We start from the raw sequence: 26,349 nt of genomic DNA, 5'->3' as shown, positions 1-26,349 counted from the left end.
GTTGGCATTGGTCTTCCTTCCTTCATTCCTTCCTTCCTTCCTTCCTGTTGGTCGTTTTTCTGCTGCTTTGGCCATCCAGGCTCTTGGCAAAGCTGCCTGTGCAGTTGTAGGACAGCAGGACTCCTAGTGCTTTTAACAGTCAGTTTGTACAGGACCTCCAGGGATTCTTTCAGTAGAAAATATTTAAAGTTTGCCAGGAGTGGAGGCTCATGCCTGATAATAGTGTTTCTGTAAGCAGAGGTGGTACTTTAGGGTCACAAGATGAAGGGGGTGTGCTTGAAGGCTTTGCTCACCTGTGGGAGGGAGGTGTTAGTGCCACCCTGAAGGTCAGGCGTTCTCTGTGCCCCAACCGGGATTTGCTCCATGAACTTCATCTCTGCAGCTTGTGTCATCTTCTTGGTTGCAGGGTTTATGGTCTCCATTAGGACTTAGTAGTGTTACAAACTCTGTGGTTCGCACACAAGCCTACAGTTTTCACATGGAATCTGACAGTTCTAGGGATCTTTTGACGTTAAGACCGGGTGCATCCTGGAATTTTGCACCCCAATAGTTGACAAAGAAAGATAAAGCAAAAATAAAGGTAGTGGATCAAAAAAGGGACTTTGTAGACGACACACAAACAGGCTCAGTTTAAAACGAGTGCAAGGGTTATTCTTACAAGCATGCCATAGGGGGAAAATGTGGATGTGGTCCGATAAAGGGACAAGGGGGTATTGGTGTTACTTGCTTGTTAGAAAGAGATGGGGAAGTTGTCCAGGGAGGATGGGTAGAGATTTTATAGGGCTTTGGTAAAGTTCTTGGGTAAAACCAAAGGAAGGCAGATGAGACAGATTAAGAAGAGGGAAGAAAGAGGGACCTGTTTGGGTTAAAACAGCAGTTGTGCCAGGAGGGGGGATAGCGAGGATTTTGCCAGCTGATGGGCTTGCCAGATGTAAAAGATGCAATACCTGTCCTCGTTGTGTGTGGTGGGGATTTGGTGGGCTGGAGTGGTGGGTACCTCTTCAGCGGCAAATGGGATAGATGGGAGAATGGAGGGAGAACGAGGGGCTTGTTGGCTCACAGCTCTTTAACAGCTGCACTAACTCTTAAGAGGTTTGAAACTTTGCTTTTGAAGGGCCTGAATTGTTGGGGCATAATCAGTGCAGGGCGTTCCTTCAGTTCTGTGGGAACAAAGACAATAAAACACATTTACCCACAATACTTCACTTAACTTCCACAATACTGGCCCTGTGGCTGACTTTTGAGGCATGAATCAGTAGGACCACCTGTGTAGAACTTAAACGTGTTCTGGGAGAGCTTGAATAGGAGAAGCTTCCAGTGGATTGTACCCTACAAGGCATAGAACCGCAAAACAAAAGTTGGTGATGAAATGATCCTAACAATCTGCACATAAACAACCTTTCAGTGTTGGAATACTGAGAAAAGGGCCTCACTTTCACAGAACACAATTTCGGAGCAGGAGCAGCTGGCAATTAATAAGCTGTTGGGCCTGCCCTCTTATTATCTTCATGTTCACCGTTTTTGTCATTTGTGGCTGAATTCCACCCCCAGACCAATTATTACAATTTCAGGAACTCGGTTTGCTTGTGTCCTTCTTGGAATATGGCTCTGTTTTTTGTTTGTGTTTACAATGGTTCTTTCTCTGAAGAAATCCAAGGGTTGAAGTAGAGGTTCTTTCCCTTTTTACTTATCCTTCTGTGTTGGCACCACAAGCTAGAATTATGTTAGAGACACCCCCTTCAACTTAACGGTGCCTCATCAGAAGTAGGCATCAGCATGCCTTGTGGGTAGGAAGAAGAGTTAGTCAAAAGTCTGCACCAAGAGCTAGCATCTGGTGGGGACCTGGGCTGGATGGAAGGGATTTCTCTTTCTTCACCAAATGCCAGCGCTCTCTCATCGTGGTGGTTGGAAACACTGCAACTGCTAGATGCAGTTCTAGGCTAGTTCATCAGCATTTAAAGCTGCAGTTTTGGATTCTGGTTCACATGCTAACTTTAGAGGTGGTTTGGGGGCTGGTTATTTTGAACCAGAGCAGATTACATTGCATACAGATCCACGTAGCCCTGTGCAGATAGAATGAGAAGTACCTGTTTTGCCCCTTTCCCAACCACTTCTGCTGTAAACGGCACTCGCGTAAGGCTCCCCCTCAAAGTGAGTAGATAGATACTCCATAGCACAGCCTTTGCACATACTTTTTCATTCCCAAATCCACATCTGACAGGACACGGCTATGTGTACATTGAATGTTACCTTGGGATCTGATACAGTTAATGCATATATTTATTTACCCTGTTCTTCAGCTGAAAAGAGGTTCCCAAAGTTGCTTACCGGTACAAGAGTCCCTGCCCTCAGGCTTACTGACTAAAAGTTGTGACACAAAAACTTGCATCGGTTCCTCTACACAAATCCATGGTTTGAATGCACTGTTCACAGTTCTGGTTGCCACATCTCAGAAAAGTTACTGTAAATCTGGGAAATGTGCATAAAAGAGTGACCAAAATGATCGAGAGGCAGAAGAAACTCCCTCAGGAAAGCTTACAACAATTGTGGGTTTTCAGTTTAGAAGAAAAATAAACTGGGAACAACAGGATGGAGGTGTATCTCAGGGCAGGCATGTCCAACCAGTAGGTCATGATGTACCGGTAGATCTCCGGCTGATCCTGGTAGATTGCGGGACCCTTATCGATCATGGGATTAAATAAAGTGTACCGAAAGTTAACAAATAAAAGCTGAATAACTCTGAGCTCAAGAACTCTGGGCAATCCTCCGCAAAAAAAGCTCAGCAACTCTGGGCAGTCCACCCACCCCACACATGCTCCTCCTCCCTCCAATGACAACGTGTAGATCACTGCCAGTTTTTTTATACATACTGGGAATAAATCACAGTCTCTTGGGAGTTGGACATGCCTGTCATAGGGGAATGGGATTAGGGTGAGGAGGAGCCTCATATAATACCTGAGAGCATCCAGTTAAACTGAAAGATTTGCTCTTTTTTTACACAGGGCAGAGTTAATGAAATTTTCTGCCATTTGCAACAAAACACAATTGCAATAGCAGAACCAAAATGCTTCTGAATGCCAGTTGCACAGCTGTTGTTGCCTTTGTCTCCTCCTTGTGAGATGCCCGTTAGGACATTTGGTTGGCTGCTGTGAGAAGAGGATGCTAGGCTAGAGGGGGCCCCTTGAGCCTGATCTACCAAGGCCACCCTTTAGTTTAAATATATATATAACTTACTTAGTGTTTGGGTGTGCTTTTTTATAGAGGCTCATCCTTGAGTGTTCCTATAGATGGGCACTACAGGACATCACGTGAAAGAGCTAAACTAACCTTTTTGATAAACCTCTCCTTCAGGATGACTTGTGACATGTTTTGTGGCTCTCACCTCTGTGTCCTCTTTGTGATATTGGGCACAATTGCAATTTGGAACCTTGGGCAAAAGACATCTTGCTTCTGTGATCAAGCCAGACATTTCTGAGTGAAGAACTGGCTGTGTTGCTTATCAAATCAGCAGGGTAGAAATCCTTAACAATTCCAAGTAACACCTCACTATGACTTACTTTGAGCTGCTGTGAGAGAAGCTGGTTGTAATTTTGGGGTCAGATTAAAGGCAGAAAAGGAACTGCCGCTCTTGGGACCCCTCTTTTCCAGCTTTGATAAAGAATAGTATTTTTGTTTTTGCAGCCTGCCCTTCAGAGAGCAGCCTGAGCTTCTGCTCAACAACCCAGTTGCCAGTTTTGCATTCAGAGTGTTCAGGTTCAAAAGCCACTTTCTCTGGTTTTTACTCTTGGAAATAAACAATCTTTTTTCCGGACTTTGGTTGCTATAGGAATATGGGAATCTTCCGTTAACATTCCCTTAATTGGCTCAGCCAATGCTATTTTTGTCCTGCGCTTCCACCCCTTTTCACTCCATGGAACTGAGGAGCTATTCAAAGGGAAAGCTGAAGTTGGAGATCTTTAGCCTTGTGGGCTAGTGGTTTGCCTGGAAGCTCTCCCCAAGAGCAAAAGGAAAGAGCCATTTGTTTTCTGAAATTACATAGGAAAGCTGGCTGCTAGAACATTTTATCTATTGTGAGTAGGATTAGGGCTCAAGCAAGCACCTGTTTTTCCTCATTTGTACTGACCTAACTCAATTCTCAGTGGTTCCAAAATAAGCAAAAACAAAATTTCAAGCACAGAGAAATAATGTCAATAAAATTTACTCAGAACTTGCCTCAAGGGTGTTCTTAGGCCTGATTGCTTTTGTTAGGCAGGCTTCACATTAGTACGTCTTCCAAGAAATGTAAGGTAAAGGTAAAGGTACCCCTGCCCGTACGGGCCAGTCTTGCCAGACTCTAGGGTTGTGCACTCATCTCACTCTATAGGCCGGGAGCCAGCGCTGTCCGCAGACACTTCCGGGTCACGTGGCCAGCGTGGCAAGCTGCATATGGCGAGCCAGGGCAGCACACGGAAACGCCGTTTACCTTCCCGCTAGTAAGCGGTCCCTATTTATCTACTTGCACCCGGGGGTGCTTTCAAACTGCTAGGTTGGCAGGCGCTGGGACCGAGCAACGGGAGCGCACCCCGCCGCGGGGATTTGAACCGCCGACCATGCGATCGGCAAGTCCTAGGCGCTGAGGCTTTAACCCACAGCGCCACCCGCATCCCTTCCAAGAAATGTGCTACCACTCAAAAGGTTCTACTCCTGTCTGCTGGGACACGTGTATCATACTTGAATGAATGAGCATTAAGAGCATCACACTGGGACCTGGGAGACCAGGGTTCAAATCCCCATTCGGCCACAACGCTCACTGGGCGAGACCTTGGGCCAGTCACTTGAACAAAGCTACCACATTTCAGCAAGAGAGGTGCGTACTTCAGATCTTCTCTAGACCACGGCAACTTGGTGGTTCTGTAACCTCAGCACTTAGAAATCTGCAGGAAAGGTCAAGGACTGCCCCCTTCATGTATAAGGATGCACACTTCGGTTTTTCCTCTTAACCTGCATTCCAGTTTCTGCTGCTCAGCCAGGAGGGGACAGCTCTCCGCTTTCCAAAAGTCCCATTTCCCACAAGTCTTGTCCAAAGTCTTGCTTCTCACCCCTGCTTGAGAGACTCCATCAGATACTTTCAAGCTCTTTTCCAGGCTACAAAAGCTTAGTGTGTGAAAGAAAAGTGGGGAGGGGCAGGAGAGAAAAGCTGAGGATTTCCTAATTGATGAATTATATGTTTTCTCTGGGGGTCCCATTCAACACTCTTTCCAGGTAAGGCCAAGAGCCTTTGGGTAAAATGAGTCACACGCCGGGGCACTCCTGCCTACACACATTGCAGGGGATTGGACTAGATGCCCCTTTGGGGTCTCTTCCAACTCTACAATTCCGTGATTCTTTAAAAAGCAGCTGAGCAGAGAATAAAAGCTCCAGCATCTTCTTTAATAAAACACAAGTTGATAGAACACAAGTCTGGTACTACATGATACAGCGAGGGAGGCAGATTCCCCAGAGGGCTTCCTCTCTCCCACCCACCCACCCAGGCACAAGACAGGCCTGTGCAAAAAATAGTGCCAGGAGTATCTGCGTTCTCTTTAATGCAAGTCCCTGCCACCAATTCCCGTTGTGCGTTCCTGCCACCCGAGACCTGCTCAGATGGACCCTCCCTGTAAATGTGTCCCAGTTCCCCTTAAATCCTTTTTGTTTCCATGCTAGTGCGAGTGTCCCTTTGCTTAAACCGATGGTGTGAAGGGATTAGCAATTGACGGGGTGGGCAGCCATGCATTTGTGGCTGCATTTGTGCAGAGAAATGCAGGGCTTTGAGGGAGAGTGCAAATCAAGTGTGCATCAAGGAGATGTGCAAATCTCATTCCGAATTGGACATTGGACATGAAGACAAGAATTTTCTTTTAGCAGCCAGTGCTTAACAGATAAAATACACAATAAATAAATAAATAAATAAATACAAACACACACACACAAAATAAATTAAGCTAAAAACTTGGGCAGGCATCTCTGTGGGAAGGGCTGGGTCTGCATGAGAGCCACTGGCCCACAACCCACCCGCTGCCACTGCCCTGGGCTAGAGCCAGTATTGCTTGCTGTGGATGGAAGGCAGCTGCCGGTGGAGCTGGTCTTCTCTCTTGTAGGTGGGGTCATAATAGTCCCACTCAAACAGCCGACCCAACAGGGGTGTTCCTGGACTTGCTTCGCAATCTGACAAGATCCTCACAGAGACACCTGCAAAAGACAGGTGGGAGCCACTCAGATACTAGCCAAACATGCCAGCAGCCCTGCTAATTTAGCTACCATCACGGCTGCTTTGTTCCCCAATTGTCGTGGGTCCTTATGTAGCCAAAACAGGCCAATTCCTACACAGGAGAAAGGCATCCGCAGGCTTTTGCGGGGGGGACGGGACTCCCAAGGTTTGCAGGACAAAAAACCCCAGAAAAACACTCAGGGTGCTTCCCCCCCCCCCCAATGCCAATGAGGACTTAGCAATGAGGGGGAACAATGTCGACTGGGATGGATTGTCCTTGAAAAGAACCCAACAGATCCCGCTTCCAGTTTCACACTGAATGCCAAAGAGACGAGTGCCTGTCTTTGCTGCTGGGGGGGGGGCATTCTGAAGAGAGAAAATGACATCATGCTGCCAAATCACAGCTTTGCTCAAATTCCTGGATTTTCCAATTGCTTTATGTGGGCAATTCTCGCTTTGATTCTGGGAGAGGAAGAAAAGGGGCTTAAACTTAGACTCTCCAGGAACTGGAAGCTGGCCATATTCCATGAATCAGTCCGTGTTATGGTTGAGTGCTTTTGAGCCATTGAATGTTGGAGGTGGAAACAATGAAGGGGGTGGGGGCCCCTATCTCCCTAGCCTGAACTCTCTCCACCCAGAAATATTTAATGGGTTGAGTGCTGGTACTTAGCCCCAATTCTGCTTTAAGAGCAGCAGGGCAAGTTTTCTGAAAATGCCCAGTATGCATCCACTTGATGGAAAGGAGAGCAGCAAGAGATTATCTGTGTGCTTCATGAGCCCAACATTATTCGACAGGAACCAAGTCTTCCAATATGCTGGAAGGCAACACCAGCAGAGGCCCACGGGGCTGGCTTGAAGCATTTTATCCTGCCATTACACACCGGCAAGGACCATTTGTGCCTACTGATCTCGAAATAAAAAATGGTGCCTGGGAGGAAGATGACCAGGAAGAATAAGGGGGTTGAACAGGACATGGGAGGGAGGGACGTGGGAGCTGAATCAACTGGGAATGCCAAAGGTGGAAAAGAAGCTATTGGAAACTGGGCATCAGTCAGCTGCTCAAGGAAGTGATGGCACCAGCGCTGCAAGGCTTAACATCCTGCCCAGCACCTGTAATACCACTGTAGCAGTCAAGTACAGCATTTCCTGTTTGCCCAGAGTGGACACACGGGGATGTTACTCCAGCCAGGAGGACTTCCTGTCACACCTGTCTGGAGCATCCTCCCCCTGCGTGTGACCAGGTAGATGAGTGTGACCCTGGGAGACCCCATAAAAGGGCCAGGCATGCAGCCATCATTCTCTTGTTGCTCTTGATGCCATTTCTTCTCTTGATCCTGTTCTCTTGATGTTCTTTTGCTGTCTGCTGGCTCTCAGCCAGCAGCACATGGGCTCAATCCCCATATGGGATAAACTCACACTCTCTTCTGTAATCACAAGCTAAAGCCTGCCTTCAGGATCATACTGTGAACTGAATGTAAGTAAACTTCTTATCATTACTTTTCAAGAAGTCGTTGTTTTAAGAGGGAATAAAGGGGAATTTACCAGGAACAATCCAATCTGGACAAGTCAGACTGAATTGCTTAACTCAAGAGATTCAAACGAATCTCCCAGCTAGCTTCCTGCTATGTACAAGGGAATGTGCTCTGCTACTAACTAGCGTGCGTGAGGAAGGATAATATTTAATCAATATATCCTCTCCTACTATCCAGAACATTCCCACGGCAGCAGGGTCACCCCAAGCTCAGTCCATTGAACCCAGAATAGAGGATGCCTCTGAATATCAGCTGCTGGGACCACAGGAGAGGAGAGGGCTCTTGTGTTTGGGTTCAGCTCATGGGGTTTCTCTGGCCTGATCCAGCAACTCATCTTATGTACTTATTTCTTGCCCTGTCTTTGTTGGAGGGGGAACAACTTTGCCCTTCCCTGGGCAATATTCACCCTATTTCCTGCAGCTGGTTCTCCTGGGACGAGAGTTTTATCCTCCCCTCAAATTCCTTTCCTGCTCGCTATCAGACACCTTCTTTCACCCAAGGTCCCTGAGGCTGAACACAACAGAATCTAACCCCCACTGGGCAATCTCTATAAAAAGCAGCCCCCACTCCCAGGCCTGAGGTGTCGGCACTCACTCACCAGCACTGGCACCAAAGTCCGAGTCCAGGCCTGGTCCTTGAGAGGCTGTGAAGTTTGCAGAGTTGAGCTGCGCCCTCTGGTCCTCGCATCGGATGCTGCTGCCGTGCTCAAAAGGCACCGCTTGTGGGTGGGTGGCAGACACTGGCCTGCTACTGCGGCAAACCTTGTTCTGGGTGCTGGTGTGGCAGCGGCTGAATGTGCCATCTGGGATACCCTGAAAACCAAACAGAGCGATTCCAAATAAAGAGCTCAGCTCAGTGATAGGGAATCTGCCTTGCATGCAGAAAGACCCTCGTCTGAAACCCTGGAGAGCAGCTGCCGTCCATGTAGACTGTACTGAGCTAGATAAACCGTCTTCTCTTTACAATGGAACCCACGGAGGGATGGGGAAGTCCAAGGATTCAGGGAATCCTATATATGCATAAAAAATTATTGTATTTGAATGTAAACAATACTTGGTAAAGGTAAAGGGGCCCCTGACCATTAGGTCCAGTCGTAACCGAATCTGGGGTTGCGGCGCTCATCTCTCTTTACTGGCCAAGGGAGCTGACGTTTGTTTGCAGTTTTTCCGGGTCATGTGGCCAGCATGACTAAGCTGCTTCTGGCGAAACCAGAGCAGTGCACGGAAACACCGTTTACCTTCCCGCCGGAGCAATACCTATTTATCTACTTGCACTTTGAGTGCTTTTGAACTGCTAGGTGGGCAGGAGCAGGGACTGAGCAACGGGAGCTCACCCTGTCGCGGGGATTCGAACCGCCAACCTTCTGATCAGTTTAGACCACAGCGCCACCCCCATCCAAAATACTTGTAAAACAATACTTGTGAAAGTTAATAAAAAAGAAAAAAACTCTCCAAGCAGTTTACAAAAGATAAAATGGTCAAGACTCAGCATAAAACACCTTCCTCGGAGAGAGAGGAAGACCAGCAGCCCCAAGCAATGTTTGCCACTCCCCCCCCCCCCCATTAGCTCAACCGCTTACTTACCCCAGTCCCTGAGCCACTCTCGGGCGTGTTGGGGGGCACCAAGATGGTTTGCTTGTCCTGGTCACTGGAGGAGGAAACGGTTCCCCGGGACGCCCCATTCCCCGGGTGGCCCCTCAGCGGAGCTTGGCTGCTGCGATGGGGCCTGGGCGTCCCCCTAGACCGAGACCCCGACGATGCAGCCGCCCTCCCGCTGCAGGACAAGGGAAGCGGGAAGGCACGGGCCCCCCCGGGACCCTCAGCTGGCTGCAGGAGCTGCTGCAGGACCACCCTGCCGTTGCCCTCCTGCCTCAGCACAGCGCTGCCCGAGACCACCTGGAAGAGCCGGGGGGAAGCCGGGGGGGCCTGGCCCAGCTCCCGCCTCCCCACCCTTCGGCAGGTGGGTCTCCAGCCCAGCAAGAGCAGGAGGTTCAGGAGGAAGAGGAGGAGAAGGCAGGGGATGAGCAAGCCCACCAGCAGGCGGAGGGTGGGCTGCAAGGCGCGCGCCTGCTCCTCCACACCCGCCGGGGGATCCATTCTCTGACCCGTTAAATGCGGGCAGGGGCTTCTGGCTGCGCGAGGGAGGGAGAGGCTGAGGATGGGGCTTAAGCGCGCGCAGCTGGGCCAAGCCTGCTCCGGCTCACAACCAGAATGGGATTCAGGTGCTGAGGGAGGCTGGGAAAGGGACGCGCCGCTTCTGCAAAAGGGATCTCAGCTCAGCTGCCTTTGGGGTTGCAGCTGAGGACGCCCGGAAGGGAGACTGCAAAAAAGTCGGGCCCTTTGGTATTGTGGGCCCGATCCTGCGCATGTTTACTCAGAGGTAAACAGCCCGTTGAATTCAATTGGCCACATTCCAAAGGAACTTGGCGCACGGCTGCAGCCTGCGACTCTCACCCAAGTTGCGTACTTTGGCGCTTCATCCTATCCGCACTGGCCAGGGGGAACCGAAGAGCCTGGCCTGAGATCCCCAATGATGATGATGATGATGATGATGACGATGATGATAAATTTATAATTTATACCCCGCCATCTGGCTGGGTTTCTCCAGCCACCCTGGGTGGCTTCCAGCACAATGACTGAACTGCCTCTGACAGTGGAGGAGTAAATAGCCATCCTGGCTGGCGACCACCGGCAGCCTTATCCTCTTCCATAAATTCGTCTAGTCCTCTTTTAAAGTCAGCCGAGTCTTGTGGGAGGGAGTTCCGCAGTTTAACTCTGCACTGCATGAAGGACTTTCTTTTCTCCGTCCTGGATCTTCCAACAAACGGCTTCCCCGGGTGTCCACGAACTTCAAGTGTTATAGGAACTTTTCTGCGCCTGCTCTCTCCACGCAGCGCCTAATCCTGAACGCTTCTGTCATGCCGCCGCTTCCTCGCTTTTTCTCTAAGCTAAAATCTTCATCTCTTGATTGCTGGGGGTGAAGCTGCTGCTGAAAGCACAGTGTTTTTCTCTGGTCGGTTGGCCACTAAACACAATGGGTGTGTGAATCTACACTGCTGCAAACTTCCCTTATAGCGTAAGACTCTATGCACGCTCACTTGGAAGCAAGTTCCTCCCAAGTTCGCAAGGTTCAAGAGCCCAGTCCAGGGGCCAGATGGCTGCTTCTCCTTGCTACCGCTGTGTGCAATGGTGGTGTGGGGCAGAAGAGACCAGGGACCATGCACCTTTAAGAGTGAAGACTGGGGAGGGTCCCCAAGGCGGCCTCTCCATCCCCACTCCCTTGTGCGCAAAGGGGCCGCGTTCCTGGGCAGCGATTCTCCAGCTACGCGGCAGGGGGCGCTCTCCCATCGCTCAGAGGCTGGCAGGGCTCCCGGATGGTCCCGATGGGACACGTGCACTTTCCTCTCTGGGTGTCTCGGCTTCCCTGACCTGACTGGCATGTGCCCTCCAAACCCTGTGCTTGGAATACCCTCTTATTGACGCCTGTCCCATCTTTGCCTGTCTCCAAACAGCCCCCAGCCCGACCCATTTCCTTTTCCAACACCACATCCCTCCCCCTTAAGGATGCTTGTGCCAGACCTTTGACATGCCCCTAAGCCCAATGCGCTGCTGAGCTGTCCTCGTTTAATCCTCACAACAGCCCAGTGCGGAAGGTTAGGCTGAGAGGCAGGGACCAGCCACCAAGGCCACCCCGTGGCTAAGTGACGAACTGAACCCTGGTCATTCAGGTCCGAGTCACGCACTCTATTTTTTTAAAAAAAATAAGATTTATTCAAAGTTTAAGAATTAAAAAAAGCAGTAAAAAAGAAAGAGAAAAAATAAACAATACAAATCAATACATTACATATAAAAAAGCAAAAGACACAATACATCAAAACAAAAACAAAAGCAAAAACAGTTAAAAAGACATCTAATATTTCCATATCTTTATCTTTCATTAACTTGTTTCATCGACCTCCTCACACCTCCCTTTTTGTGTTCTAGTTATTAATTATTTCAGCAAATCCTTTCCATCTTTCACTGTTTTCTGTCATTTAATTGTCTTAATTATTTTTTTTAACCTTATCTTACCATTAAAACCCTAAAACTTATTTATACTTAACTCCTTATAACATTTCTACTAAAGCCCGAGTCAGGCACTCTAACCCCTGCACCACGCTGCCTCTCGTTGGGTTGTGCTTGGGACTGTGGGCCTGTGGCCAGGGGTGGTGCCTGCTGCTCCCGATGGATTAATCCAGAGCGAAAGGGTGCAAGCTTGCGATGTATAAGCTGAGAGACCTGCGTTTCCTTCCTTTGGCTGCGGTTCCTGCATTGCAGCGGGTTGGGCTAGATGACCCTTGGGGTCCCTTCCTATAATTCTATGGTCCTATTAAGAGCATGTGCCCTCCCTATGGCTCATCCCATCCATGGCTGGCGCTCTCCTTTCCTTGAGGAGGGTCTCTTTCCCCAGCCGTTTGTGGCCTGGCCAGGCCTTTGGTTTGCTTGGCACCCTCTCCCTGATGGCAGCAGCACGTGGGCACGTGGCCCTGATCGGCCCCCAGAGCGCTGCCATCTGGGACGTCGGCAAAGACGCCGGCAGGGCGGCAGAAGCACCGTCTGCTGTTTCGGCGCAGAGACTGGCTGTGCCGCCAGGAGTCAGCTGACGCAGTTTCCATGTTCCCAGAACAGCCTGGGCAGGCAGCAGGAAGTGGCAGAACTGCCAGAACCCAGCGAGGGACAAGGAGTCTGGCTTCTCTCAGGGGGACCAAAACACTGGGGAGTCACTGGCAGCCCTGGCTTCCTAAGCACCATTGAGCAGGGGGCCCAGGAGCCGTGGAAGTGAATGGCCATCAGTTCTTCTTCATGCAACACATGGCTAAACTAGGGGACTCTCCCGCAGGAGGCAAGAATGGCCAGCAATCTAGATGGCTTTAAAAGAGGATAAGGCAGGAAGAGAGGCCTTTTCTAGCATCTTTCACCAGTGTGCCCAGAGTAAGGGAAAGGGTAAAGGGACCCCTGACCATTAGGTCCAGTCGTGGCCGACTCTGGGGCTGCAGTGCTCATCTCACTTTACTGGCCGAGGGAGCCGGCGTACAGCTTCCAGGTCATGTGGCCAGCATGACTAAGCCGCTTCTGGCGAACCAGAGCAGCGCATGGAAGCGCCGTTTACCTTCCCGCCGGAGCGGTACCTATTTATCTACTTGCACTTTGACGTGTTTTCGAACTGCTAGGTGGGCAGGAGCTGGGACTGAGCAACGGGAGCTCACCCCGTTGCGGGGATTCAAACCGCTGACCTTCTGATCGGCAAGTCGTAGGCTCTGTGGTTTAACCCACAGCTCCACCCGCGTCCCTGTGCCCAGAGTAGTCATGGAAATTTACAGCTGAAAATGCCGGCAGCATTAAGATAAATTCAACAGTGTAAACAAGTTTTGACGGATGTATTAATGGAATACTGAATGGTATAGTTTTTATAAAATATGCAGGGATTTATGATATGTAAAATGAACCATGGAAAGAGACGAAGGGAAGTCATTGATATCGTAAGGATGTAAAATGAGTATTTTAAATGGTAAAACAGAAAACGTAATAAAAATTATATATAAAAAAAACCCCGGTCAATGGCAGTCAATGGCCTGTCAGGTTTGTAGGCTGGGAGAGGCTCTTCTGCCCAACTGAGAAGTTGCAAATGTTGCCGTCCAGCAACACTTGGATGGAATGAGGTGGGTGATGATGATGATGATGATGATTATTTACGTACTGCAACATAAAAATGCAATATAAAAAAATACAAAATACATAATGAAAAGAAGAACAGCAACAAACCAATAATTCCCCCCTCCCCAGAGGCATACCCAGAATTTATTTGGGGAGGGCAGGCTTTATGTTGGGGGGGGCAGAGCTGAGTTATCTGGGACACAATCGGTCAGTTAGTTAAATATGTTTATTTATTTACCTGATTTAGGGGGTGCAGCTGCAACCCCCCCCCCCCCGGCTATGCCCCTGCCCCTCCAGAAGCGGACACGGAGCAATGGATCCAAACTACAAGAAAGAAGATTCCACCTAAACATTAGGAAGAACTTCCTGACAGTAAGAGCTGTTTGACAGTGGAATTTGCTGCCAAGGAGTGTGGTGGAGTCTCCTTCTTTGGAGGTCTTTAAGCAGAGGCTTGACAACCATATGTCAGGAGTGCTCTGGTGGTGTTTCCTGCTTGGCAGGGGGTTGGACTCCATGGCCCTTGGGGTCTCTTCCAACTCTAGGATTCTATGATTCTAACCTCCCTCTGCCTCGTGGAAGCGCCATTCCTGCTCCGCACCCTCACGGTGGCCTTGCCATGGGCAAAGCAGGGGGCAGGGCTCCTTTCCCAAACCTGCTTCTGCCCCCTTTGAGCCCCAGCTGAACGTGAAGGGGCTCCTTCTCCTCTCCCTGCCCCTCCCCAAGCTGCCTTCGGGGTCAGGAGGAAAGAGGGAGCCTCCTCGTCCTCTGAACCCAGTTCCTGTGTTGTGGGAGGCAGGGGAGGGCAGAGGATGCCCACCTCACCCCTTCCCCACATCCCTAGAACTTCTTCCAGGAAGGAGGGGGTGATGCCTGGTGCACTGGTGATGCCTGTCCGTCATTCAAGACTCCCCATTTTCTCTGCAGGACAGCAAAAGGGAACGCTCCTCAGGGTGTTCTCGGTGCCGAAGCTAAGCCTTGGCACAAGTGATCAAGACCTCTGGGCATGCACAGAGTGCCTTTCTTTTTGGTTATATCTAGGTTAAGGGCAGGGACATGGGTGGCGCTGTGGGTTAAACCACTGAGCCTAGGATTTGCCGATCAGAAGGTTGGTGGTTCGAGTCCCCACAACAGGGTGAGCTCCCGTTGCTCGGTCCCTGCTCCTGCCAACCTAGAAGTTCGAAAGCACCTCAAAGTGCAAGTAGATAAATAGGTACCACTCCAGCAGGAAGGTGAACGGCGTTTCCGTGCGCTGCTCTGGTTCGCCAGAAGCGGCTTAGTCCTGCTGGCCACATGACCTGGAAGCTGCACGCCGGCTCCCTCGGCCAATAAAGCGAGATGAGTGCTGCAACCCCAGAGTTGGCCACAACTGGACCTCATGGTCAGGAGTCCTTTAGGTTAAGGGTAGAGGTATCCTGGTAGACAGGAGACGGGTTTGAAAGGGAAAGGTCTTCCAGAGACGCCACTCAGCCTTGCTGGCAGCATCGGAGACCCAGACGCCATGGAGGGCGCCTTGGCACCCTTCAGCTGTGATGTCTGTGCCACCAGCTTCCGCCACCCACTTGCTGCCAGACACCCCCTACTGCTTTGTGCAAGCACACAAATACACAATCCCCCGCCTGACTGCAGCTGAGGCTGGCAAGCCGCATGCCTTCCTCAGGAACTGGAGGGGGGGGTGCAGCAGCTTTGTAGCCCCCCAGGTGGTGGAAGGGGGCAGTGAGGGACATGGGCTGCTTGGACGGTGACTTGTCCTTTGTGGAAGGAGGCCTGGGAGAAAACGCCCCTGGCTCACGGTGGGAGTTGGCGGGAGGGACCCTGGCGTTGGCCTCGCCCTGAGCAAAGATGGCGGGTGGTCACCTAACGCACAAGCAGGCCTCTCCCCAGTTTGGCTGGCATGGTTCAGTGGGCAAAAATTGGTGGGCAATCAATGAGTGTGTGTGTGTAACTGGCCCAGGCTATGGCATTGATCACGCCTGTTGCTTTCGGCCTGCAAATCGCAGGGGCCACAGTGGGCCCAGAAAACAACCTTATGGAATCACGGAATAGTAGAGTCAGAAGGGACAACCTAGGGTCATCTAGTCTGACCCTCTGCAATGCAGGAATTACACTGAAGGCATGTGTGACAGATTGCTGGCCAAGCTCTGTTTATGGTGAGCCAAACCATTGCTCCATCTAGTTCACCAACACACGGAAACCCACAGAGTGTTATGAGTTGTGGGGGGTTAATTGGGGGAAATGAGCTGAACGCTCTCCAATTCTTGGGGTCCTGTACCCAGGGAGGGTGAGAATTCCACAGAGGAGCATGCGGAACAGGACAGATGAGCTCCTTTGAAAGACCAGGACCTCAGCCAAGCGCACCGACTTGCCCCCACGATTAAGGGGGCTGGCACAGCACGCTCACGCCGTGCGCGCACACCGTGCGATGTGCTCACGTCATGCGTGATTGCTGCACAACACACTGGTGTCATTTGTGTGTGCCACCCGACATGCTGGCATCATTTGTGCCTGTTGCGCAATGTGCTGGTGTGTCACACGCATGCCTGGGCATGTGACCTGAGCGTGGCACGCGGCGTGAGTGATGTGAGCACATCGCATGGAGTACGAACACGGCGTGCACACTTCGCTGCAGAATGTGGAGGTGCCCCGGCCCTGTTCTTGAAAAATTGGGGGGCCCTTGGCACCCCTGACCTCGGCTGGCCACCGAGGTGTCTCCATCAGCAGCCCAAAAGAATGAGCCCCGTTGCAGGAGCTACAACCAAGGGATGGGCCCCTCCAGCCTGATTGTGGGGGACTTTCCTCCACCCCTTCACATGGCTGCTCACTGCCCAGTGTGGGCACAGCCTCTGCCAGACCCTCAACAGGGAACAGCCCAGGTCCTTTAGTTCCCAGTGCATCTTGGGAAGGGGTGCTGGGTGGAGGGGGCGCAGGTGGCATTGGTGCCCCAGGGGGGAGAATGTCTGCTGGGGGAGCCGCCTTTGGAGACGGGCAGCTGCAAAGCGTCTGTGTTGATGGCAGAGGAGGGGGACACCTGTGGATCAGGTCTGCTGGCTGGGAGCTCAGCGGTGTCTGGGGGTGGTGTGGGGGCTGGCAGGCTGTAAATAAGCATCCAGGCAAGCGTGGGAATTGTTCTAGGTGAAAAGTGAGATGCGCTTCTCTCCCCCCCCCCCCGCCACCATCGCCAGGAAAGGCAATGTGTGTCCTCCCACTCAACAGTCGCCGTTGTCGCTGTGAAGGTGGGAAACTTGCCAGGAGCTGGGCTGGAAACCCTCTTGGTGGCAGGAAGGATGTGATGTCATCTTCCCAAGGGAGCTGGAGGCCTCACTCTGCCTGTAGAAGATGGCAGACCCTCCAAGTCTGTCCCTATTTCCCAGCCGTCCCGGTTTCTGATCCGATCCTGGAATGTCCCTCTTTTCCTTAGGACGTCCCTATTTTCATTGGAGTAATGTTGGAAGGTACGGAGTTATGTGACCCCCCAAGCCAAAGAGATAAGTAGCTATGCAGCCTTTAGAAGACATCTGCAGGCAGCCCTGTAGAAGGAAGTTTTTAAATGTGTTGTTGTTGTTGAGTCGTTTAGTCGTTTTCGCCTCTTCGTGACCCCCTGGACCAGAGCACGCCAGGCACTCCTGTCTTCCACTGCCTCCCACAATTTGGTCAAACTCATGCTGGTAGCTTCGAGAACACTGTCCCACCATCTCGTCCTCTGTTGTCCCCTTCTCCTTGTGCCCTCCATCTTTCCCAACATCAGGGTCTTTTCCAGGGAGTCTTCTCTTCTCATGAGGTGGCCAAAGTACTGGAGCCTCAGCTTCAGGATCTGTCCTTCCAGTGAGCACTCAGGGCTGATTTCCTTCAGAATGGATAGGTTTGATCTTCTTGCAGTCCATGGGACTCTCAAGAGTCTCCTCCAGCACCAGAATTCAAAAGCATCAATTCTTCGGCGATCAGCCTTCTTTATGGTCCAGCTCTCTCTTCTATACATCACTACTGGGAAAACCAGAGCTTGAACTATACAGACCTTTAAATGTGTAGTGTTTTATTATGTTTTTGAATCTGTTGGAAGCCACCCAGAGTGGCTGGGGCAACCCAGTCGGGTGGGTGAGGTATAAATAATAATAAAACCACCACCATCATCATTGAGTAGGACGTCCCTATTTTCATCAGAGAAATGTTGGAGGGCATGAGGTGTGTGGAGGGGGGAGTTGGACCCCCCCCCGGGGATTCTGGACCATCTCATGCTCCCAGGGTGCCGGGATGTGAGAACGTACAAAGAGGCAGCTGGATCCGGCCAACAGGGACCAATCTATTCACAGAACCCCAGGACCACAGAACTGTATCTCCCAAGGGCTCCTGTTGCCCCAGCAACAGTCAGGGAACACCAGGGCCGGCCCGGCCCCAGCCCCAAGGTCACGCAGGGAAATGTGGTCCCAGATGCAAACCTTCCACTTCACTAGGTAAAGGTAAAGGTACCCCTGCCTGTACGGGCCAGTCTTGACAGACTCTAGGGTTGTGCGCCCATCTCACTCAAGAGGCCGGGGGCCAGCGCTGTCCGGAGACACTTCTGGGTCACGTGGCCAGCGTGACAAGCTCCATCTGGCGAGCCAGCGCAGCACACGGAACGCCGTTTACCTTCCCGCTGGTAAGCGGTCCCTATTTATCTACTTGCACCTGGGGGTGCTTTTGAACTGCTAGGTTGGCAGGCGCTGGGACCGAGCAACAGGAGCGCACCCCGCTGCGGGGATTCGAACCGCCGACCTTTCGATCGGCAAGCCCTAGGCGCTGAGGCTTTTACCCACAGCGCCACCCGCGTCCCAGTCCATTTCCCTACCAGCCTCTTAAGTCCTCTGATGGGACCATCGTCTTTTGCAAAGGCACTCAGGTGTTCTTCCACCCTGCAAGGCAGGAAGAAGAAGCCGCAGAGAGTCCTCTGCGCCAGCCTGGGACCCTCAGTGCTGGAGTTACATATAAGCTAAACAAGCCCCACTCTCTTGGGGGCCCCTAAAAAAATTAAAGGGAAAAAAAAACCCTGGATGTACATTTAAAATACATATTTTGTTATGTGCAAATGGCTTTAGATGCCTTACCATAGATAAATTACCGTATAGCACATATTCAACACAAAAACCAGAGACAATTTGTTGTTGACAAAGGACAGCTGGACATAGAAAGGGCCCCCTAACCTTCAGGAGCTGAGGGCCTCATCAAACCTAAACCCGGCCCTGGACCCTCCAGATGTGTGTGGACTGCCAGTGCCCTTACCCACGGCCAGCACAGCCCATGATTCTGTGGCTCACAGGAGTTGCAGTCCAGTCTCCTGGAGGGCGCCATGTTGGGGGAGCCTGTTTTCTTATCTTAATTTCACTGAGCTACATGAGCTTCAGGTGACCCCTTTCCCCTTTCTTTGTGGTGGGTGGGCAAGCATCAGCATGACCAAATCCCAGTTTCTGCATTCTTTCACACACACCTAAAAAGGAGGTTGTGTGTGAATGGCCACAGGCACGTTCGGAGTGTGCATCGCTTGTGGCAGGGCTGCGTTGCTGTGGCTACCGTACCCTTGGCAACCAGATTTGCTGGTGCTTGGCAACCAGAGGCCGGGAGTGGCTGCCTTTCCGCCTTCCAAGGCTGGGGAGTACCAAGTGCTCCTGAATGGGCAGGAGTTGCCCCCCCCCCACTGCTGCCTCTCTCTCTCTCCTCCCCCTGCCCCAAATCTTGCTTCCCGCTCTGCCCACTTTAGGCGATGCGCCGGGGGCGTCGGAAGTTATACAATGCTGCAAGATGCTCCCACCAGCCGACGCAGCCAGCAGTGTGGGGGCGAGAGACCCTGCAAGTGAATCCCATGACGTGGCGAACGGCTTCTCCCCACTCGCAGCCATGCGCTGCCACACGCCCCCTCGCTGACGCGCCCGCCCACCCACTGGCACACCTTTCCCTGTGAGAGAGAGGGATCCGCTCGATGTAACACGGCTGACGGGAGTGAATGGCCTCATTCATGCTGTCGCTCTGGAGACCCCGCAGACGTCAGCGCACCATGCACGGGCATATGGCAGCCACCACTCGGGGCTGCGGGAACCTGGGCTTTGTGCACACTTGTGCATCCCTTGCACATAAGGAGAGCCAGTCAAGCATCCTGTTCTCACAGTGGTCTACCCACAAGCAGGATTTGAGCACCAGAGGCCTCTCCCCTCCCGCAGCTTCCAGCGACTGGTATTTGCAAACTAGCTGCAGCTGTGGAGAGCAAGGCTTAGCCACTGTGGCTAGGAGCAACCCTTAGCCATCTCCTCCTCCTCCATTAATTTGTCTGATCCTCTTTTAAAGCCATCCAGGTGGGTGGCCATCACTGCTTCCAGTGGCAGTGAGTTCCATAGTCTGCACTGCATGAAAAAGCACATTCTTTTATCTGTCCTGAATCCACTCAGCTGGTGGATGTTCCCAAGTTCGAGCTTCAAGAGAGGGAGGGAAGCTTTTCTCTATGCGCTTCCTCAATGCCGCAAATGATGTCGCAATTTTTTCCCCTGTGGTCTCACTTTTTCTCTAAACTGAAAAGCCCCCAAGACCATTTTAGAGAGGTGTTCCCTAATCTACCTGCCCAACCTTTTCTGTGCTGGCTGGAGCTTGTGGGAACTATAGACCAAAACATCTGGAGGGCACCAGATTGGCAAAGGGGCTGGCCTACCAGGGCAGAAGATGTCCCCTGCTTGCTCAGACCAGGGTTCATCCAGCTCAGCATCTTTCTCCCAGTGCCAGCGCTGGCTAGCCAGAGGCCTCCACATAGCCCCAAATCAGACCCTCTGTGACCCCGGAGAAGCTGACCCAATGGAGACCCAGGATGGCCTCTGGCCAGGGGTTCTGGGGGGGCAGTTTGGGGGAGGCTTCCCCAGAGATACACATCCCTCTGTATCTCTTTGGGAGGCCTCTTGACTGTCTCTGGCGCGGTCCTTTAAGGATAACCCATTGCGTCCCTGCATCCGTTACCTGAGGATATTCCTGCCCTTTTCCGATGTGATTCACCACCGAGATCTCTCTCCTTCTCGCCATGAGTCACACGTGTTTCCCCTAAACAGAAATGTATGTTTACCTCACCTGCCCCGACACGAAACAGATACCACCAACTTCTGGGCGCATCAGGGAGGGGGAACCTGTGGCCCTCCAGATGTGGAGGGGGGACATCAACCACCCTTCCTGCTGACCACTGGACATGCTGGCTGGAGAGAGCTGGGATTGCAACCGTCTCAGGAGTGTGCCAGGGTCCCCATCCCTGGTCTACGTAGCATGACTATCTAGGCCTGCCTTCTCCTGGGTAACTTTGCTAGCCCAGGTTACCACCCTGATGATTGGGGGCAAGTACTTCATGTTGAGAGGGACGCGGGTGGCGCTGTGGGTTAAACCACAGAGCCTAGGACTTGCTGTTCAGAAGGTCGGCGGTTTGAATCCCTGCGACAGGGTGAGCTCCCGTTGCTCAGTACCAGCTCCTGCCAACCTAGCAGTTCGAAAGCACATCAAAAGTGCAAGTAGATAAATAGGTACTGCTCCGGCAGGAAGGTAAACAGCGTTTCTGTGCGCTGCTCTGGTTTCGCCAGAAGCGGCTTAGTCCTGCTGGCCACATGACCCGGAAGCTGTATGCCAGCTCCCTCGGCCAATAAAGCGAGATGAGCGCCGCAACCCCAGAGTCGGTCACGACTGGACCTAATGGTAAGTTCCCTTTACCTTTACTTTTACCTTTACTTCATGTTGAATAAATGAAGTTAATCAATGCGACGGCATAGCTGAGCCCTAAGGCTGTAAGGAGTAGGGGAAACTTGGTCCTTTTGCAATCTTGTGAGGTATCTGGCATGCATTTGTTTTCCTGAGGTGCAGAAGAGCACCCTACGACTGGGAGAAGCAATCACAATTTCCAGAGTTCTGCAGAAAACCGCCTGTCCCGCCTGGGCTCAGAGGCAGACGCTTGCCTCCTTGAATACTGCTGTGTGCTGCTGGGCTTGTGTCCTGCCTGTGGCATTCCCAGAGGTGCCTGGTTGGCCACTGTAGAACTGAGGAGCTGGAAGGGGCCCTGAGGAGCAGAATCCATCCATCACTCCACAGTTCCTTAGCAGAATTTATTCCGTAGGAGATAACTAAGGGCACATCTGGACCGCGAGTGTTTCGTGTGAGGGAATTCAAGCACACCCTGGGAAATATAGGTTTGTGTAGAAATGTTATAAGGAGTTAAGTATAGATAGATTAATTGAGTATTAAAGGGAAAAATAAGGTTAGAATGTGTTAAGATAATTATAGGATAGAAAACAGAGGAAGATGGAGAGGAATTGCTGAAACAGTTAATAGAAGTGGAAGACAAAAAGGGAGGTGTGAGGAAGTCGCGGAAACAAGTGAATGAAAGATAAGATATTGAAATTGGATTGTGTTTTGAATGGTTTTTGTTTTGTTTTGTTAATTGTTTGTGTTAGTGTTTTGTAGCGTTTTTTGTATTGTCTTGTATTGTTGTTGTTTTTTTGTTTTCTGTAGTGTTGTGTTTAAAGTGTTGAAAAATTAATAATTTTTTTTTTTTAAAGGAAATATAGGTTTGTGGAGTTAAAAGTTCCGCTGCCCCCAGGCTTGATAAACTAATCAGACTGTTTGCAGTTTGGAAAGTGATGAGGATGTGCATTGAAAACGGTGGGATGAAGGAGTGATCAATGGGGGAAACGAATGAACAGCTTGCAAGCAATTCAGTGTGAATGCAGGACGAACCCTCATTGCTGAGCACCTCTCTCCCTGCCGCAGGCAAATCAGGATGAATGCTTAATAAAGAACAGATACAATCTAGCCTTTGTGCAAGCAATTCAGGGCCTTGGGAAGCGTTCCAAGTTCCACTCTGTTGTTTTTAATTCTGGGAATCGCCGGAGAGAAGCCCACAAGAGCTCCCTTTGCAGTCCCACCCACCCCAGTCAGCCTTGCCCTCCCAGATCAGGGTCAGGGCTCGACAGGAGCAGGTTCTGATGATGGTGATTAGCTTTTCCAGCTGCTCAAGAGGCAGCCCAGCACCTGCAAGGCTCTTCGCTGCCTCCCAGCAGCAGCCAAACCTGCAATTGGCCTGTCACTTCTCAAGCCACAAAGAAAGGGCTGCTCCGCTTGCTGTGTCCCTGACTTGGCTCACTCCTTCTTCCCCGAAACCAGTTTCTGTTCTTAGTAACCTTGCAGGGTCATTTCAGGTCAATTGCCCAATTCCCAGAAGAATGACTCTGCTGTGTTTCTGGCCTGTAATAACCTCAACCAAGAAATCTGGATTCTCCAGCCCTGGACAGATCTCTGGGTGAAGCGAACTCTCCTTTTCTACCAAAGTTTTTGAGCCTGCTTCTCCGGGTTTGTTTCTTATGCCTTTCCAAGTCAAAGAAGGCTGTGCACACACTTTGGTTTACTCTGCTTGAAAAGAGGATTAAACAAAACCTATCCTGTATCCATCCTCTTGTTTCTTACAAAAAAAGCATGGCATTTTGAATGGGGTTTCCCCAAACCAGCTTCGACAGAGACTGAGAAAGAGAAGCACTTTGCTGCATTCTGTATGTCGGTCATGCACTTGCAGCCTGTTTCCTTGGGATGAGAGAGGAGTGTCTTTGCAATATTTCCTTTATTTACAAACAGGCAAGTGCAGCCTGCTGGAAGCAAATAGGTTATAGAAGAGGCAGTCCTAAAAATAGGCAGCCAATCCCCAGAGAGCAAAGCAGACATCTCTAGGAGACCCAGCAAGGGAACTTGAAGGCAGCAGACAGAAACCCTCATGAAGCTTCTTCTGTTTTCTCCAGCCAAGCCTTCCCCAACTGGGTGCCCTCCCATCACCCACAGATTAAACATTCGCCACCAGCCTGGCCTGGTTGCCAGCCATCTGCCTAACAAAGGAAGGGCAGGTCAGAGGCCTCAACAGGATTGCTGTACAGTGGCACCTCGGGTTAAGAACTTAATTCGTTCTGGAGGTCCGTTCTTAACCTGAAACTGTTCTTAACCTGAAGCACCACTTTAGCTAATGGGGTCTCCTGCTGCTGCCACACCGCCAGAGCACGATTTCTGTTCTCATCCTGAAGCAAAGTTCTTAACCTTACTATTTCTGGGTTAGCGGAGTGTGTAACCTAAAGCGTCTGTAACCTGAGGTACCACTGTATATAAGAACATAAGAAGAGCCTGTGCTGGATCAGACCAATGTCCTATCTAGTCCAGCATCGTATTCTCACAGTGGCTGAACAGTTGCCTGTGGGAAACCAGCAAGCAGGATTCGAACTCAAGACCAGTCTCCCCTCCTGTGGTTTCTGGCAGCTGGTATTCAGAAGCATCGCTGCCTCCAACTGCAGAGGCAGAGCATAGCTACTGTGACTAGAAGCCATCAATAACCCTCCCCATTAATTTGTCTAATTGGAATCATCAAATCTTAGAGTTGGAAGGGACCCCGGGGGTCATCTAGCCCAACCCCCTGCAAGGCAGGAATCTCAGCTGGAGCATCCATGACAGATGGTCAGGCAACCTCTCTTTAAAAACCTCCAAGAAAGGAGAGCCCACAGCCTTCCAAGGGAGACCGTTCCAATTGTCCTTTCAAGAGATCCAAGAGATCCAAAGAGACCCATAGCTGCCCCTGCAGGAGTGAGTTCCATAGTTTAACTCCCTGCCGTGGGAAGAAAGGCTTTCTTTTAAGATCAGGAGTTGCAGAAGAGGAGAGTTCATGACCACAAGGACTCCTTCAGGCTGGTCAAGCAGCCTGTTGACCAGGCACATCGTTTTTCTTAGGCAAACTATGGGTGATGTGTTGCCATGGGAACTACTGTAAATGGTCAGACAATTGCTTCTTGATAGGGGAAATTTCCCAGAATGTTCTGAACAAGAGAAAGTAATCAGAGAAGGTTCAGATTTAGGATGCTATAATCTCACTGTCCCTGTGTGAAGGAGAGTCAAGCAGGGAAGAAGGGGGGGGGGAGAGCTCTTGGACCTCCACCATTCCTGACCATTGGTCATGCTGGCTGCTGAGAGCCTGAGAACTTTTGGAGGGTCTCAGGGTTCCTTCCCCTTAAGCTTCCTCCCCTGAGGCCTCCGTATTTGTGAATGAATGCAGATATTACAAAATGCCAATGAGACTCTAGTGGCAGAGGGCCTTTTCGGTAGTGGCACCCTCCCTGTGGACCGCCCTCCCTTCAGATGTCAAGGAAATAATGTATGAAATATGTAATAAGATGTCTTATTACATATGCTAATCATAGAATAGAATCATAGAATCCTAGAGTTGGAATAGACCACTAGGGCCATCGAGTCCAACCCCCTGCCAAGCAGGAAACACCATCAGAGCACTCCTGACATATGGTTGTCAAGCCTCTGCTTAAAGACCTCCAAAGAAGGAGACTCCACCACACTCCTTGGCAGCAAATTCCACTGTCGAACAGCTCTTACTGTCAGGAAGTTCTTCCTAATGTTTAGGTGGAATCTTCTTTCTTGTAGTTTGGATCCATTGCTCCGTGTCCGCTTCTCTGGAGCAGCAGAAAACAACCTTTCTCCCTCCTCTATATGACATCCTTTTATATAGTTGAACATGGCTATCATATCACCTGCATAATCATCTGCATACTATCCCTTGCTTTTTCCTGTAGGACTAATTGCAGTCATTAACAGTTAATATATATATTAAATTGTCCAGTAGCACCTTAGAGACCAACTACCGGTAAGTTTGTTCTGGGTATAAGCTTTTGTGTGCATGCACACTTCTTCAGATACCACAAAAGCTTATACCTAGAACAAACTTAGTTGGTCTCTAAGGTGCTACTGAACATTTTTTTAATTTATTTTGACTGCGTCAGACCAACATGGCTACCTACCTGAATCTACAGCTGAGAGTGTGTGCAATGTAAGCCACAGCTTCAAATGCACCTAGTCCTAAGTCACAGTTCTCATTCCACAACTTGCAATAATAAAATCGTAGAGTTGGAAGAGACCCCAACGGATCATCGAGTCCAATGCCCTGCAATGTAAGAACTGCAGCTCAAGAATCCCTGACAGATGGGCACCCAGCCTCTACTTTAAAACCTCCATTGAAGGAGAGGCCACCACCCTCTGAGGCCATAGAATCATAGAACTGTAGAGTTGGAAGGGAACCCCAAAGGCCATCCAGCCGGACCCCTGCAATGCAGGAATCTCAGCTAAAGCATCCATGACAGGTGGCTATCCAACCTCTGTCTGAAAACCTCCGAAGAAGGAGAGTCCACCACCTTCCGAGATGGTTTGTTCCCCAGAAAGTCCTTCTGAAGGCGACTTTTCCCAGGCTCACGTTCCCCGCTCCTCCTCAAAACGACACGTGTCTGCGGCTGCCCTGCCCCATTTGGAGGCTCTTCCAGCCCAATTACCTCCAATTGCTCTCATTAACTAGCAGGCCTCACCCAGCCTGGGGAAAGCAGCCCTGCTCAGGCATTACTCAGCGCAGAAGCAGCTGGTCGGGTCAGGGCGCGCACGTTACGCCTCTGGCGGCGGCATCCTGTTTTTCGCCGGGATGGAAGGAAACGGGAGCCCCCCAGGGAGGGAAGAAAGGGGGAAGCGTTTCAAGGGAACGTAGGGAACATTTGCAAGCGCGAGATGGAGCCTCTGGTGGGCACCTTCCGGGTGCCCGTTAGCCCTTTCAGTTAGCGACCGTGCGCCAGGAGAGAGGTGTGGCTGGCACATTGAGAGCAAGCTGGAGGGGTCAACGGGAGAGGAAGGAATGGGCTGTGCTGTTTCCCGGGGAAACTTGCCTGGCTGGCAAGGCGGTGAATGACTTTTGCATAACACAAGCGGGGGGAGAAACCACCCAGCTGGCAGCCGCGGCGCGCCAGGCGGAGAATCGGCTCAGGTTGAGATGGGGATAGCGTTCATTAACGCCGCCTCCGCTTGGCAAGAGTGGAAGCAGCCTGGAAACAAAAAAACAAAAAAA

General features: G+C 50.9%; 1 protein-coding gene across 1 annotated transcript; it reads right to left on the bottom strand.

The window, feature by feature from the left end:
* Positions 1–5,388: 5,388 nt before the first annotated feature.
* On the bottom strand, positions 5,389–9,950 carry LOC114606817 (protein huluwa-like). Its single transcript, XM_077935961.1, has 3 exons — positions 9,342–9,950; positions 8,357–8,609; positions 5,389–6,207 (listed from the first exon to the last, which is right to left on the bottom strand). The coding sequence occupies exons 1-3, from the start codon at positions 9,852–9,854 to the stop codon at positions 6,050–6,052; spliced, it is 924 nt and encodes a 307-aa protein (XP_077792087.1). The 5' UTR covers positions 9,855–9,950; the 3' UTR covers positions 5,389–6,049.
* Between the last annotated feature and the right edge of the window lie 16,399 nt (positions 9,951–26,349).

This window comes from Podarcis muralis, chromosome 11 (assembly GCF_964188315.1).
Source record: "Podarcis muralis chromosome 11, rPodMur119.hap1.1, whole genome shotgun sequence".
Taxonomy (NCBI): domain Eukaryota; kingdom Metazoa; phylum Chordata; class Lepidosauria; order Squamata; family Lacertidae; genus Podarcis; species Podarcis muralis.
This window is presented reverse-complemented; position numbering and strand designations above follow the sequence as displayed.